Source organism: Borostomias antarcticus (genome assembly GCF_949987555.1).
Source record: "Borostomias antarcticus genome assembly, chromosome: 2".
In the NCBI taxonomy this organism is placed as follows: Eukaryota; Metazoa; Chordata; class Actinopteri; order Stomiiformes; family Stomiidae; genus Borostomias; species Borostomias antarcticus.
In genome coordinates, this window is record NC_140235.1 from 38,852,180 (window position 1) to 38,868,530 (window position 16,351).

The 16,351-nt window shown below is 48.7% G+C and overlaps 3 protein-coding genes across 3 annotated transcripts in view; 1 reads left to right on the plus strand and 2 right to left on the minus strand.

Annotated features, from left to right (window-relative positions):
• Nucleotides 1–4,937, minus strand: part of jmy (junction mediating and regulatory protein, p53 cofactor) — a gene marked incomplete at both ends in the record, with an annotated part of 19,713 nt that extends 14,776 nt beyond the window's left edge. The window contains 1 exon segment of the mRNA XM_084456176.1: nt 4,062–4,937. Coding sequence (XP_084312302.1) covers nt 4,062–4,937 — 876 coding nt within the window.
• Nucleotides 4,938–7,143: 2,206 nt separating this feature from the next.
• Nucleotides 7,144–11,256, minus strand: bhmt (betaine-homocysteine methyltransferase). Its single transcript, XM_084456306.1, has 8 exons — nt 11,177–11,256; nt 10,503–10,635; nt 10,225–10,337; nt 9,441–9,632; nt 9,142–9,289; nt 8,783–8,965; nt 7,970–8,198; nt 7,144–7,704 (listed from the first exon to the last, which is right to left on the minus strand). The coding sequence occupies exons 1-8, from the start codon at nt 11,198–11,200 to the stop codon at nt 7,524–7,526; spliced, it is 1,203 nt and encodes a 400-aa protein (XP_084312432.1). The 5' UTR covers nt 11,201–11,256; the 3' UTR covers nt 7,144–7,523.
• A 3,506-nt stretch (nt 11,257–14,762) lies between these two features.
• dmgdh (dimethylglycine dehydrogenase) overlaps nt 14,763–16,351 on the plus strand; it is a 44,177-nt gene continuing 42,588 nt past the window's right edge. The window contains exons 1-2 of the mRNA XM_084456165.1: nt 14,763–15,133; nt 15,889–16,057. Of these exons, the coding sequence (XP_084312291.1) occupies nt 15,012–15,133; nt 15,889–16,057 (291 nt within the window). The 5' untranslated portion in view covers nt 14,763–15,011. The remainder of the gene's footprint in view (nt 15,134–15,888; nt 16,058–16,351) is intronic.

A 16,351-nucleotide genomic window follows, 5' to 3' on the forward strand; every position in this document is an offset into this window, starting at 1 on the left:
GCCCCGCGGGGACCGGGACACGGCCCGATTCAGCCCCAACACTGACCCCACTGTTTACCTTGGCCCTGCGTCTCCCTGGCAACCCGGGGGCCGACCCTGGCGCGCTGGCTCGGCGCCCCTGCAGCTGTGAGGGAGCGGGGGAAACCCCTTAGCTCGGAGAGAGGGCGGTTTGGACCTGGCGGCAGGGGGGCTGAGGTGGGCACAGCTACAGAACAGCTTTCGAAAAGGAGAGCGTCACACTTTTTTGTTCCACCTGTAGCAAATGTAGTTTAGGTACGCTGTACGTCATTTTAGAGCTGCAATTCGAATGCCTAGATAATGGTGATTGGAGTGGCCTAATTTCCAGTCCTCATTTGTGTGTGTGCGTGGGTGTGTGTGTGTGTGCATTTGATCTTTCAACCGAGCCATCACACGTCACAACAGGAACAAGATCTCCCATACAAACGCCTATCGATTGGCCGGGACAGAGTAGCAACAAACTTCTCATTGGTGGAAACGGCAACAAAGAGAAAAGCCCCCTTTTCTCACACTAAAACGTGTGGAGTGAGCAATTACAGGAGAACGCTCCTGATGACTAGCTAGCTCAGGGGAACGTACGTCCGCCCCCGGCCCTATCATCAAGACCAGCTCGTGCAGTTTGCCGGCGTTCAGTATGCCCGGTCTTGCTCCAGTCTTTCTCCCCCCCCCCCCTCCGCCTTTCCGCTCCATATCAGCCCGTCAGGAAACTGGCTCCTCCCTGTGATGTAGAGAGAGCTCTTCCTCTGAGAGCACCTCTCGCTCCGGCTGGGAGCCGCGCCGCGGGCCGACTACACGAAACGAGGTGGCCGATGACGAAGCCGCGAGGTGGCCGATGACGAAGCCGCGAGGTGGCCGATGACGAAGCCACGAGGTGGCCGATGACGAAGCCGCGAGGTGGCCGATGACGAAGCCGCGAGGTGGCCGATGACGAAGCCACGAGGTGGCCGATGACGAAGCAGGTAATCCTATCCACCGGAAATAAAATTAACAAACTTGTTTTTAATATTAGCCTTGGTGCCAGCCTGCTGACTGTGGGGTTTGTGCTACAAAGTTGTTGTTGCTCTCTCTATCATGCCTGCTACAATAACAATGAACACACACACACACACTTTGGCCTTTGACCTAATGCCTGGCCCCAGAATGACTGGGTAGGAAACATACTGTACTGTACTACTATACAGCTACTGTGTAGTCCCAAGGCGGCAGTAGAAAGATCAGCTGACATGCTTACTCACAATAACAAACACAGAAACACACACATACCAGTACACTTTCACACACACACACACACACACACACACACACACACACACACAGCACTCTGTGGACCAGTAAGGACACACAAAGATGGAATCCTTTCATAAACATCGACCTTGGCCAGACTCACTCCTGACACACTGCAGACGAGTGTCTCAAGCGGACCCACGGCCCGCTAGCAGGGCTGGACTTCTACACACGTGTCCATCGCACACGTGAAAAACACTTAAGAAAGAAACCCTTTCACATACGGCGCTGCAGAGTAAAGACTAGCTAAGGGCAGACGGCCAATGTTTAAGTTGCACGTTGGGCCACACATTCTAAGCCCACGGACTACAGAGTGAAATTCCATAAAGAGGATTCAAAGAGAGTTTGGAGAGTAATTCGGTTTTAATTACACAGCCTTATAGAGAGGGAGTTTCCCTAGTACCTTTAACCCCCTCTGTGCCAGACTAAGACACAACAGCCTGCTCTGTATAGAGGGTTTCCATGGCTGGCGGAGTTGGAGGTTTAAGCTTCAGGAGGTTTAGGAGGTTAAATCTTAGTTTTAAGGCTAACTATCTAGACGGATCGATCGATAGACAGATTGATAAACCTATCTGTCTAGCTGGCCATCTACATTGAGCAGCCTAAAACCTCCAACATGGCCGACCGATGACACGCGGTGAAAACCCTCTATACTGCTCTTTATCGCCAAATCTGCTTCCTTTCATGAGAATAAAGTTCCCACGCAAAATGCCTTATCAGCATTTAAAGTTGAGTTATGATTACCGGAGTGGTTACAGAGTAGCCAGCCTATCTAACTTGGCAGAGGGGAGAGTTTGAACGCGCTGCAGCCGGGGTCAGTGTTCAGTCCACTTGCTGACACGCCCAGATGACCCGCACGGCCGGCGCTTGTCACGTACTCAACCCGATTCCACCTGAGGCTTAACGTTTCCCAGTCCCAACCCTATCTGTGGTTATCGGAGAAGGAAACACTTCAACCCTGATTACCCAGAGGCCACGGCTCTGTTCTTTCTCCGGGGTTCCACGCGATCGGCCCCGTAGAGGCCCGCTGTAGAACGTCCGTCTCTCCGGACTGGCGCCGAGTGACCGGCGGGGTTCCGGCGGGGCTCGGACCGCGGACATTCCGCCGTGACATTCTCCTCTCACCCGCAGCCCCCCCCCCCCCCCCCGACAGTGGCGGCCATTGTGTGTCCTCGGTCGGCGATCCGCTCGTCTCCGCTCCGGCCCACAGCCACACAGAGGGGCCAGTCGTCTCAGACGGCCTCCCACACCTCTCTCTCTCTCTCTCTACTGTACTCAGAGAACGTCTGCGTATTCTACTCCGATAGCCGGGACGTCTGGCTAGCCTGATTCATAATGCATGCCATCATGATGCCCCGTCCTCCACTGATGTCCCAAAACAACAGAGGCCTGCCAACACCCCGCCTCACTGATCTAACTCTCACGAATTCCTCCTGAAAGCCTCGGACCGAAAATAAACACCTCGCAACACAACACATACATCATCCTGGCACTCGGCAAACTGTCAGCCTGCGTGTTAACCAAGCGGTGCTTAATTTAGCTCTTCAGTCAAAACACTGTGATCTCACCTCTAGGTAGATAGATGTATTACCCCCTAGCAGTCATTTAGCTTCACAGCCAAAACACACAGCGAACTCCCCTCTAGGTGGATAGATATATTACCCTAGCAGTCACTTAGCTTCCCAGCCAAACCACACAGTGATCTCTCCTCTACTGTAGGTCTAGACAGCAGGAAGTTCCCATGTCTGAGAGTTAAACAACATCACCGTGGCAACAAGCACACACCAGATGACAATAATAGGCTATGTTATTATTTATCACTGTTAAAAATAAGTGTGCTTTTCTGTTTTGTACCATGTATCACGGTCGTGACAAAAGGCGATTACTGAGCCTAAATGCGACGCAATTATGTCATTAGTCATCGTCATCAGCGAGGGAGACAAAACATTTTAAGGCAGAGCAGATAAGATACCGCTTAGGTTTAATTATTAAAAAAACACGGTGACTGTTTGGACCAAGCCCTGCTCAGCTGCTGTGTGGTTTATGACTCACACATGACAGACAGAGACACACAGAACAGAGCCGAGCTCAGAGCAAGAGTGTGCGTGAGAGCATGACTCTAGAAGTCATGTCTCTCCATTACATCCAGAATATTCCTTCATAATAGGATGCTGCTGATTTGTTCCGGGACATGTTCTCCGCCCAGATCACTGGGAAAAAACATTCCACATCTCTGGATCCCTACGTGCAGCTGGGGCATTTGTTGTCACCGAGGCCCTACTACCCAAACACTAGCCTCTCAACTACTGCTGATTGGCACGCATGCTGTTCTATGGCTCGGATAACTCTTGTAACGTCTAACCAGTGGCTCCCTTCCCCTGCTCACCCAACCGGAGTGTGGGAGGAGACAGGCTACAGGCTACGGGCTCAAGTTACAGCCGTGTGAATGTGAGGTAACAGATGGCTGCTCGGAAGCTTAAGGGAACAGAATGGAAAGGTGAAGGGACAGAGGACCATGTGGTCGGTGTGTGTGTGTGTGTGTGTGTGTGTGTGTGTGTGTGTGTGTGTGTGTGACAGAGAGAGAGAAAGAGAGAGAGAGAGGGCCATTGTGTTCATTGAATCCTGCCCTGACCAGGCCTACAGTGATGTTAAGTACTGTATTTTGTTTAACAATTACATTATAATTGGCAGGACTTTAAAAAGGAAGCAGCCCAATATCATCCCCTATCCCCAAATGGGTGCTATGGCGATTGCTTTACCTCTTGGAGACATTTCTTGGCCCTCTGTAGGGCATCTTCGTAGCCTTTCTGACGCAGCTCACTCAAACTCTCGTAGTACTCATCCGTGTCGTCGCTTTCGGAGAACAGCACCTGAGAAAGAATCTTCCAGCCGCATGTGTCCAGAGCGTGGCTTAGGTAAACCTGTAGCTGGTAACACAACGCGTCCGTCTCTCGCTGGGAGATCTCAGTGGTCCCGAACAGGACCGTCCACATACCGGACTGCTCCTCCGGGAAGGCGGGCAGACAGGGCTCCAGGTCCGAGTTGACGGCGCATAACTGGAGGTGCGCTGCTCTCATGTCCTGGAAGGAGAAGACCCCGGCCCAGCTGTAGTCTTCACGGCTGCTACCCTCACTGTCATCTGGGGCCCCGTCATCCGGGGACCGGGCGTCCCCGGGGACATCCACCGGTTCTAGGACCTCGATGTCCATGACTTTGTTGGGCAAGATATCCCACGACCCCATAGTTTTACTCACACATTCAGAGGACCTTGAAGTTCTAGTCGATTTCTCTCGAACAAAACTAATTTCTGCGCCTTTTCCTTTAGTACTAGTACTAGCTTTAACTTGACCCGTTGGGCAAATATCTTCTTTTCTTCTGGTGGGACTTTTGAGGTTAGTTGTACTGTGTTTGTCCGTCTGTGGTGCTAGGAGATCGCATTCAACCGCCTCGAAGAGAGAATCGCGAAACGTAGCCAGTTTCTGGACGGTTCTGTTGTGACAGGTGATGGCGAACTTTCCCTCGATCTCATTCCATGCGACGATAAAAACAAATTTATGTCTTTCCTTCTCGTCGAAAAGGTTGGGTCGCACCGCTACCCAGCCGGACTCCAACGAATCCTCCATCATGAAGGACATCTCGACCAGCCACGAAGAAAAACGCCAGCTCACAAAATATCCCTCAGTTCGACGTTGTCTGGCAAAGAAGACTTGAAAATAGCTCGCAATCCCAAAAATATTAGCCTAGATATATTTTAAAAAAAATCTTTGTTTACAAACTCATTATGAAATAAACGGATTTTCCAAGATTCACGCAGCTAAATTCAAGTTCCTCACCGACTCGGGAACAAAAGAATTATGTGAAATCGAGAGGTTAAATGGTTTATCTAGCAGGCAGCATGTCATTCCTCCACCTGCTGCTCACCTGTCTGCTGGATCAGGAACATCTCTGCTCCTCACCTGTCTGCTGGATCAGGAACATCTCTTGGCTCTTTGTGCGTCCTGAGACAATGCAGATGGTTCCCATAGTCACGTGTGAGGAGGATCTGTTTACAAGCACTAGAGGCTGTCAAATCCGGGGGAGGGCTCTTTAACCCCCCCTTTAAAAACCTCCCGAGCCTTTAAAACAGCTTGTCTTTCTGATAAAAACACATATTTTTTGTCAGGTAGACGACGGTTAGAGGAATTGCCTCCGTGTCCAGTTGTTTCCTGGGTAATTGTCTGTGTTGTTGTTGTTGTTGTCAGACCTCGAAGCTCAGCATCTTTCTCGTCCGTCCTGCTGCGAGGTGCTGCTGACGTAGCTTCGCACGAGGAGCGTAAACACATCTGCACGTGGGACACGCTGAGGACGTGGTGACGCTGAGGACGTGGTGACGCTGCGGTACATCCATGGGTGACGCTTAGTATGCACACAAATGAACCCATAGACATATATATGTATATGTCTATGAATGAACCACCCAAAATCTTACTCAAAAATGAAATCTTGGTGCCCATATTTCCCTGAAAGCATTTTTTGTTTTGATTTCATTCACTGGCATATGGACGTTAGGCTATTGAAGTGAAAGAAAACCCCATCAATTTTGTCATTGGAGATCTTATGAATCAGAGAGAAATACCATTGATAATATGAAATTGTCAGTACATTACTGTTAAAAGTACTGTACATTTGTACTTGGCATGTTTTTTTGTATTTTTTTGTATACACTTCTCGCGTATTGAAACATTGCAAAAAAACGTAGATGAATTTTTTTTTCTATATGGCACAACACTGCCATCTGTAGGGCGCATTTGGTCATCAGTTCTATTTGCAAACGTAAGAGAACTAACTAAAATAAACAGCATACATGTAGCTCACTCGATTAATTTTACAATACCTTTCTATGATAGCATGCCATTTTATAATGAGAGATTATTACACATTACATTCCTACCCACTCGTCAGCCATTTTGCTAGATTATGTTTTGGGTTTGTGACCACCTAATGGATGTTAGATCCACTAGGTGGTGCTATAATATCAGCCGTAACAGTTTGCCCGCTATATAGAGTTGTCCACCAGATGGAGACATAGATCGTTGAAAGAAGAGCTCGCCAAGCACAGATGAAGATTCAGCTGCAAAATAACTGCCACATTAACGGGGTGATGTAGCCAACATCAGACTGTTGCTCTCCGCCAGGACAGGTCATGGTCATGGATTTTTGCTAACTCTATAGCTCTCTAAAACTCTATAATTTGTGAAGTTACAGTTTGGGGAGAAAAATTAAACTTAAGCTGAAGCCATGCTGTCTCCCTCATTTGTTTTGCAGCTCAGGGTGTAGAGCAGCTGTCTGGGGATTGCAAGGTCCCTGGTTCGATTCCAGCTCCCGGCTGTGTGCACCCCAAATGTGTGGCACGGTGGCGCAGTACCTCGTACTGCCACCTCCCAGCAAGAAGGTCTCCGGGCCTTTCTGTGCAGCGTTTACGTGTTCTCCCTGTGTTCGCAATTCCTCCCAAAGAACTCAATACAAAGGACAGTCCTGTCCCTGACCAGGACCTGGACTGAGCACTTGGACTGGGTCCCCAGGGGCCACTGACAAGGCTGCCCACTGCTCCTGGAGTACAACTTGGATGGGAGAAATGCAGGGGACACTTTCCACCGGTGACCCGCAAAGTTCCATGTGTGTGTGTTTTGTGGTATGTCGACGCCCACTCTGTAATGTGTGTGTCACCGTGTGGCCAATTAAAGACCCTCCCCTGGGTCATGTAAAGTCAGTATGTCATTGGCGTTTGGTCAACTTTTCAAATGAAAATACCCTTCAGAATGAGGACACAAGTCTTCTTACATATATGTAGGACAACTGGAAGTTTATTGATTCACACAACTGTCAAATAAGTAAATTCTTCCATTTGGTAAATCAAATATTTGGCACTTAAAATTTTTTTGGAGTGTTCTAGAAAAGGCTTCACTACATTCTCAACAGCTCTTTGAATGTTGTGGTCACAGTAGTTTCAGTAACAGGCGTTTAGTATAACCAGATCAACAGGACCTTCACAAGGAAAACCAAGTAGAGGGTCTCTGTTTGAATGGTAGTTTCCATAATGATAGCTTGATGATGTTCAATGTGTTACATGCATCACCAGAGATGTATCACAGAAAAGCAGAATTTCCTTCTCCAGTCGAGCCAACCCCCCTCCCATCCACCAGGGGGCGCCCTCCCTCCCCATGCCCAGGCAGGACGAGAGCTTAGTGGTAGGCGCCGGCCTTGTCGAAGAGACGCTTCTGCTGCTCCTGACTGGTGGCTTCCTTCTGCTGCATCAGGTCCACGTGACCCTTGGTGACCCCCCAGCTGTCGGGGGTGGACATGGAGGGGCATTTTGGGCGTCCGGACGCCGGCTTCAGCTTCTCCCAGTAGTCACGGCGGGCCCTGGAGGGGGAGTGAGGAGAGAAGCGTGAGCCGTGCTGTAGTAGCCAGATTGAAACTTTCTGCTGAGTGAAAACATGTTGTTCCAACTGGTGAGTCACACATCTAGGGACTTTTAAAAAACCAAATCCCTTAATTTTTTCAAAAACCTTTAAATACTGTGGCGGCCATGAAAAAGGAGGCGTCATCAGTTAAAAGGGTTTAACACACACACACGTCAATAGAGGACTGTATAGGAACACGGAAGGCAGTTGGTGGTTTCCTTTACCGGGCTCGGACCCACGGCTTGGTGTGCATCTCCAGGCCGGCGCCCCAGTCCCCGTGCTTCTCCGAGGCGGCGGGCAGGAAGCCCCTCTCGGGGGCCAGCTCCTCGGACAGGGCGCGGGTGTGGTAGGGCTCGAACCCGCAGCACCCCCCGATGTAGCGGATGCCGGCGTTGTAGGCCTCCCTGGCGTACTGCTGCATGTCCCACCTGCTGAGAATCCTGGGCTCCAGAGCTGTGATGCAGAGGTGAGAGAAGGAGAGAGGGGTGAGAGGTCGCTGTTGTGTGTGTGTGTGTGTGTGTGTGGGTGTGGGTGTGCGTGCAAGCATGTGTGTGCGTAAGTATTATGTTTGTTCTCTTAATGTTTGTTCTCTTATGTGATAAGAGGATGTGTATGTGGGTGAGAGAGGGAGAGTGTGTGTGTGTATAAGAATTTGCTCTCTTCTCATATGACAAGAGGATGTGCGATGTGTGTGAGAGAGAGAGTGTGTATGTGTGAGACAGACAGAGAGTGTGTTTGCTTGTGTGTGAGGACAGAGAGAGAGTGTGTGTGTGTGTGTGTGTGTGTGTGTGTGTGTGTGTGTGTGTGAGAGAGAGAGAGACACAGTGTGTGTGTGTGTATGCTTGTATGCGTGTGAGGACAGAGAGAGTGTGTGAGGACAGAGAGTGTGTGTGTGCGCTTGTGTGTGTGTGTTTTTGTGTATGTGTGTGTGTGTGTGAGAGAGAGATACGTGTGTGTGTGTGTGTGTGTGTATGTGTGCTTGTGTGTGAGGACAGAGAGAGTGTGTGAGGACAGAGAGAGAGTGTGTGTGTACAGACCAAAGGGGAACTCTGGCAGGTCGATGAAGCCCTGGCAGCTGCAGTCGGGGGTGTGGTAGGCCAGCGGCTGAACCATGTAGTGAGCCTGCAGCCCCTCCCTCTCCACCGCCTCCTTCATCATCTTCACCGTCTTCACACAGGTCATGGGGTCAAAGTGGCAGTTGACCCCCACAATATGAGCTCCTGGAGAACACAGATCGATACTTTAATGACCCCCCTAGGGGGAGATTTTACACAAGATGGAGGAGAAATCACATGAAAAAGGAAATATTATCAGCAGACTTAATCGGAAATGAGTTAGATTGGAGTAGGTGGAGCTTGAGGACTGGGCGTGTCGGGGGGTTCTGTTCTGCACACACCTGCCCTGACCAGCCGGACGGCACAGATTCCAGGGCTGACACCGTTCAGGTCCCCGTCGGGTCCGATACACAGGGTGGCGGCCACGGGCTTCCCGGTGCTCTTCAGAACCTGCACGGCCCACTCCGCCTCCTCCACGTGCTCAAAGTACTGCAGAGAAACACACACACAGATATACACACACACACGCATACACACAGATATACACACACAGTCGGCGATCAATGCTGAGTGAATACACTGAGTGTGTGTGTGTGTGCATGAGTGAGAGACAGAACTGAGTGAAAGATCACATTCACACCTCTGCAATCAAGAAGTCGACGTCCTTCTTGACAAAGACATCGATCTGCTTCTTGAAGATGGCTTTCACTTCAGCCTCACTCTTGCAGCTCAGGTAGGAAGGGGTTTGGGAGACGCCACCCGCCACCATCGCATCCCCCTCATTGGCCACCTCCCTAGCCAGGTCACAAGCGGCCTCGTTGATTTGCTGTCCCTGGTGTCAATCAAAGTAGTAATTAGTGTGCGACTTTACAACGCTGCAATGACTTGAAATGTTGGGGCGGATTCCAACTTCAGCATTTTAATGGCAATGTTTAATTCTCTCTGATTGTTTTTCAAGATGAAATAAAGTGATCATGCCAAGAAGAGAGGAAGCAGAGGTCTGCAGTGTTCCTCAGGTGAACTTCATAGTAACTAACGAAGGAAACTGTTGGTCTGATTTTTCTATAATGAACCAGTCGCTTTTAATAAAGGCTTTTTATTTTTGAAGCTTTGCCTTGGGACATCTTTTTCTTTCTGATGCAGAGTAATCATGCCCTCTCTGGCTATTATTGACAAAATCATTAATTAGCTTTTAATTAATGATGAACAGGATTATTGCCAGATGCAGAATTGCCACACCCACGTTTACAGCGTGGAACTGACAGCACTCTCGATGAACATTCTTTCATTCATTCATTCATTTATGCATTCATGCATGCATTCATTCAACAGCTGCATCGCAGGTCTTTTAACCCCAGACCCCAGGAAGAATATTGGCTGCTGAGTCAGTGACTAATGTGGATCTGAAATAAAGAATAACTCACTGTGAAGCGTTGAGCGTTGCCTCTGTTCTCGAGCTTATCATCGCTGGCATAAAAAGTAAACGTCTGCATGACATTTGCTCCAGCCCTCAGGAATTCCCGGTGCAGCTGTCGCACTAAGACGATAAAGAGCATACACACATCACATTTTAGCGCGTTAACAACCGGTGGCTGCATTTATAACTACTTACTAACAATGTAACGCCCTCTATGCCTGGTTGAAGAAATACGCGCGCGTTGAGTGTGGATACCTCTTGCGCAAAGATGGCCAATCGACTTACCAGCCTCCGGATGTTCCGCCGCGGCCTCTGGGGTCCAGGGACCTGCCTTCACATAACCCCTCTTCTCCAGAGCGAAGACAAAGCCTCCGTCTCCGACGACAATCTCGCCTGCATCCAGGCGCTCCAGAATGCTCTGCACAGATAATAGGCAGTACGTTTTGCCCTTCGGCTATGTGCGTGCAGGGACTGGCTTGACAGGATGCATACAAAGCCAGTTCATATAGGCTCTTTGCACAAGCTCCACTACTTCCTGAAATTCTACAGGCATATTTATTTCCTGTCCTATAGTATTGGATGGAAGTGATTGATCAGGTGTGATCAGGTGTGCCGCACATCTGATTAATCACTTCCATCCAAGGCACACCTGTTTAAATCACTTCCATCCAATAGTATAGGACAGGAAATAAGGATGCCTGTAGAATTTCAGGAAGTAGTGGAGCTTGTGCAAAGAGCCTATTAGGCTACTTTCTGAAACTTCTGTATAGGCAATGAGGAATGAGGAATAGTCTAGATTTTATCTGCGTAACATTGCGCTTAACTTCAACTTTGCCAAAGACATATTTACCTTTCACGACTAGACACGAGAGATATAAAGTGATACTGCATCATTTGCATTCGCGTATTTTACTTTTATAAGCATCTATAGACTTAGGCTATCAGTGTTGTTCGCTTACCCTCTTAGCTCCAGCTGGTGCCATGATGTGCAGTTGCAGTGGTACTCGAGCAGCTCCGTCCTACCAAGACTGTCCCCTGCGTTCCGAGAGGCTTTGATTCGGGAATCTGACTGCTTTTATAATCCGAAAGAGGGGTGTGTTGCTCCTGATGTCACTCCGCCCGTGGCCTGCGGTCTTCCCCCTTACGTAAGAGCCTATCCCTTGTCTCCATCATGCCTTCAAGATTAATTTAAAAGACCACACGACACAGGCCCGCATTGACTTTTACCCAATGTCCAATCTGTAATGTTTTTGGAGATGCTTAGACACATGCTGCATGACTGAGGGTGATGACGTCAGTTGCTTATCATGTCTGAAGTTCACTCAAGTTCACTCATTTCAACGCAGTCCAATAGATTATGACTGCTGAAGTAGGTGGTAAGACACAGTTTGTATTGATAGTTCAGTACTAGTGAACGCTCCTGGTTTTCACTCTCATCTGCTCCCTTTGGTAAACTGGAGAGATTAAATTCATTACAATTACTCACACCACCTTGGTTTTTTTTGGGTTTTAATTTCTCAGTTTGGTGAGACCTCTAGGGGCTATTGATTTATGCAATGAAAAGGGTATATCATAATTTGTTTGCACTGTATTTTGTTTGTTTGCAATGTTTTTAGTATTTTGTTTTTTTATATTTTATATTTACACTTTTTGTACTGTATTTGCACTGTCATGTCTTCTCACTGTCCTGTCCTGTCCTACACCCTGTCCTACACCCTGTCCTACGGTAAGTAGTCTGCAACAGTGTATGCCTCAACCCTGGTCAAATCCCCTGTATGTGTGAACCATATTCAGCGCATGGCTAATAAACAGATCTTGAATCTTGAATTAAAGATGCATATCTAGTGTGAGAACTGTTGTTGCCACCAGTGCTTCAGAGCAGGTTGTGGATTTGCCACGGGGCTGCGGCCAGTTTGATGGAGGCTTCGTGCGGCTGAAGCAGAGGAGGAGATGGGCAGAACATTCTGTGCCTTACAAAAGGCCCCGTGGCACTGTACTACACAGCGGGTGCTTGTTTGGGACGGGCTACTGAGCGGATTGAACACTGGCGCAACCACCCATCAGCCTGGGCCAACTAAACACATTTAACAGTAGCCTAACGGACTGTTATTGGTTTGTTACGGACTGTTATTGCTTTGTTACTGCTCCCAGGTAGCAAGCGGATGTGTAATGATTCTGGGCCATATATGGGCCAGAACTAAGCCACAAGGGCCAGATCTGGCCTGTATATGACCCAGATCTGCTTGCTATCTGGGCTGTTACTATAAACGGTCTCTCTTTCTTACTGTTTCTTTCAAACACACACACACACACACACACACACACACAAATTAAATAAAATAAGGTTTCCAAGCAAGCAAACTCACAAGCTATTACAGTAAAAGGTAATGTTCCTGAGTGGTCTGTGCATGCATGCCTTCAGAGGGGTGGGATGCAGGGGTGAAAATTAACTTTTTGGCTCACGGTGAGTCACCTGCCAAGGGGACTGTAGATTAAAAATCTACCGGCCAAGTTTATTTTATTTTTTTCAGATAGCCTTCCGAAATCTAGTCGCCAATTGGAATTTTTTCCTGCATTTGGCCGGTTGCAGGTGTTACTTTTTATCCCGTTAGGGAGGTAACCTGCATGAGACCGCCTACCTGTTACCAGTGAGACAAATAGACTATTCGATTAGCATGGAAGGTGGTTGCAAGCAGGTTGTTCTTCATTTTCAGGAGTAGGAGTGCCAAACAAACCAGTCACAGAGAGCAGGTTTGGATGTGACAATGGCCGCCCCCCACCCCCCCTCCATCCTCAAGGGCCGGATCCCGGAGGGCCCACCGAACAGGGCAGGAAGAGGGGACCCGAAGGAGGGAGACAGAGACAGGGGGCCCGGGAGCTGGCCAGGGGCCGGACCAGGGAGCCTGAGGCGGAGGGCCGTGACCCGGAGGCCGGGCCGGAGGGCGGAGTCTTGGTGGGGGGGGGGGTCACTGGGATGTGGGCCGATCTGGGGATTGACAGCGTAGGGCGGAACCGCACGGGAGGCTGGTAAGGTAGGCGAGATGGGTCTGGAGGTCAAACATGAGGTCAAGGAAGGCAGACCGTGGGAGTACAGAGCAGGAGGCGGGCCTACAGGGTCAGGGAGAGCTACGGGGTCAGGGAGAGCTACGGGGTCAGGGAGAGCTACGGGGTCAGGGAGAGCTACGGGGTCAGGGAGAGCTACGGGGTCAGGGGACCACGGGAGGTCAGTAACAAGGGATTGCAGGAGCACAGGCACACAGGGGCTGCCGTGGCACACGACGACCAGCAGGTCCTCACAGCTCGGACCCCGGGCCCTGGTGACAGCTGCAGCTCTGGCTCGGGAACAGGATCAAATCAAATCAAACTTTATTTGTATAGCGCATTTGATACACAGAGGCAACACAATGCGCTTTACAGAGAGCAATGGGAGGGTGGGCATAGGTCCCACCCCTACATATTCCAGAGGGAAGCAAAAAAAAAAACACAGTTTCACCTGGGGGCCTGAAAAGTGAGCTGTAAAAATTCCTCCCTGACCTCGTTCAACGAGACGAAAGAGAAAGCTCCAGGAAAATGTTTGTCTATTGACTAAGAACATGTACAGAGACTGCTGCAACACGACAGGGACTGGAGGCGTCCGCGGAGCAGTCAGGAGATGGCTCGGTGGGGCTCGAGGAGCTGAACTCTCGTTCTCCCGCTCCGGTGGAGAGTCCGCGCGCTGGACTGGTGAGAGAGCCCGTAGCGTCGGGAGCCACGGGTTGCTGTTGATTACGTTACATTTATATTACCTTACAGTCATTTAACTGACGCATTTATCCAAAGCGACTTAGAATAATTGCATTTAACAAAGGAAAAGCCACTACTACTTGCCAGAACTTGCAAGTGCATCTCCTTTCTAAAAATAGTGACTAAGGAGAAGAGAGGTTGTGTGGGAGAACTTGGTGTGGTTGAACACCAGACGAGCAGCAGCTTTCTGGACAGGTTCCAGAGGTTTAATGGCTGACGCCGGGACTCAAGCAAAAGGCTACATAGACATCTACATAATCCCACCACTACCACACACGCACGCACGCACGCACGCACGCACGCACACACACACACACACACACACACACACACACACACATCAATACAGAATCGCACACTAGACTGCATGGTCTAATAATGTAAGGTGATTTGATGACAACAAATACATTCGTTAATTGACGCTTAATTGACTGAATTGCTGATCGGCTTCCGTGGTTGCCCGGCTTCGATCCTCGTGAAGCAGGTAATCAGATCTCTGGGTTAATGAATGATATATAGGTTGTTTCATACCTTGGCCTATGCTGTTGACTCAGAGGTGTGTTATATAAGCAACCCCCTTAACTTCTTGTTGATTTTGCTGCTTTGACACGATCCCATTCCAGATGGCTCTAATATTGCATGTCATGTAATAGGCCTATTTGTGGCATTTACCCATAACGTTTTATGTAATCAGTGGTGCATTGATTACATTTTAGGTGACCTACATTTAGCTGACCTAAATGTACAAAGTGTACAAAGTGACAGGCAGATTTCAGGGAGGATCTGGAGTGGGGAGGATCTGAGTGGGGAGGATCTGGTGTACGGTTACACTGCGCTCAACTTGACTGGCTTCTGGAAGTAGGCGTTCACTAGGCGCGTCTTTACGCATGATTCCTGTCTTGAGATATAGGTTTTACTAGTCTACGCTACGGTGGGGTTTAGCGAGAGGTGGCTCTGTTATGCTGAGGTGTCTTTACTCAGTTTAGACTTATATGACAGTTTAGACTTAATATGTCGAGGATATTTAACGCAATTAACACTCACTTGCGGAGGGATTTGGTAGCCTATCGGGGAGTAGCATGGCTGCCTGTGAGGACCATAAGCTGTTCTTCGCGGAGGAATACACAGCCTGGGTAAACATGTGTTTCTTTCTCTATGAGTAATACAAGTACATAGCCTACTTTTAAAGTTAACCTTTATGTTTGCATTATATAGATACACGCTGGAATGTTAGTCCCATAAGTAGCCTACCTAAATGTATCAAAATAGGCTGCTCTCATTGGTCTGTTTACCACACCGTTGTTTTTTCATTCATTTTGTTTTGCATACTTGCAGCAGATCATGAGGGATCTGCCTAGTGTTGTTTACCTTTGTAAACAGGTTCCATCTGTGTGGAAAATAAACTAATACACTCACTTTTATGAGCCAGCTAGTGTGCATAGCCTGTTGATTATAGGGGCTATTGAGGTCATTAATGAGTTGTTGTTGTTGTTGATGATGGTGATGATGGTGATCTGATTCATGTTTTAACCAATGTCTCTGGGTGTTACTATCTCAGCATGCTTCCAGAATTTTCATTCGATCTGATTTCTGATTTGTATTTATTTTTAAGACAGGGACAAGGTACAGTAGACATTAACCCTATAGAATAGGGAGAGATGCACTGTACAAGGTTATAGCTAAACAGCTCATTTCCACCCACAGTCCCTGGGCAAATAAATATACAGTCTCAAAATAGTGGGGCAAATAGTATAGGAGAGTTACATAGAAGGAATAAAAGCCTATAGCAGAAATTTCACTCATCCCTATACCCACATCCCAACACTCCCCAGACCGATCTCTCAACCAATCTCCTCTCCGTCTCCCCTTTCGTCCCTCCCACTCCCAGAGACGCGTCCACCGTGTTGGGGAAGAGATGGAAGGATACTGCGGACACGGTCATCATCGGTGGGGGCTGCGTGGGGGTCAGTCTGGCCTATCACCTGGCCAAAGGTGGCGTGAAGGATGTGGTCCTCCTGGAGAAATCTGAGCTGACAGCTGGGTCCACCTGGCACGCTGTAGGTCACGCCGAGGGTTTCCTGGTGGTGCATTGGGGGCATGGTGGGCTTGTCTTGGTGTATTTATACCTAATGTATACCTTAGAGATGAATGAGGAAGGGGAGAATATTACAACATTTAACGAAACAATAATGAAGCCCCTAAACCTGAATGGGAAGTCAGCAGCGTTCCTTCTCCTCTATTGGTCCTTCTCTTTATTTGTTATTTGGTCAATTTGCCGGCCAAACAAATCTGAAGATAAAGCAAGTGTCAACATTGCAAAATCCTTAGCGATTCAAAAACAAGTGTTGTTG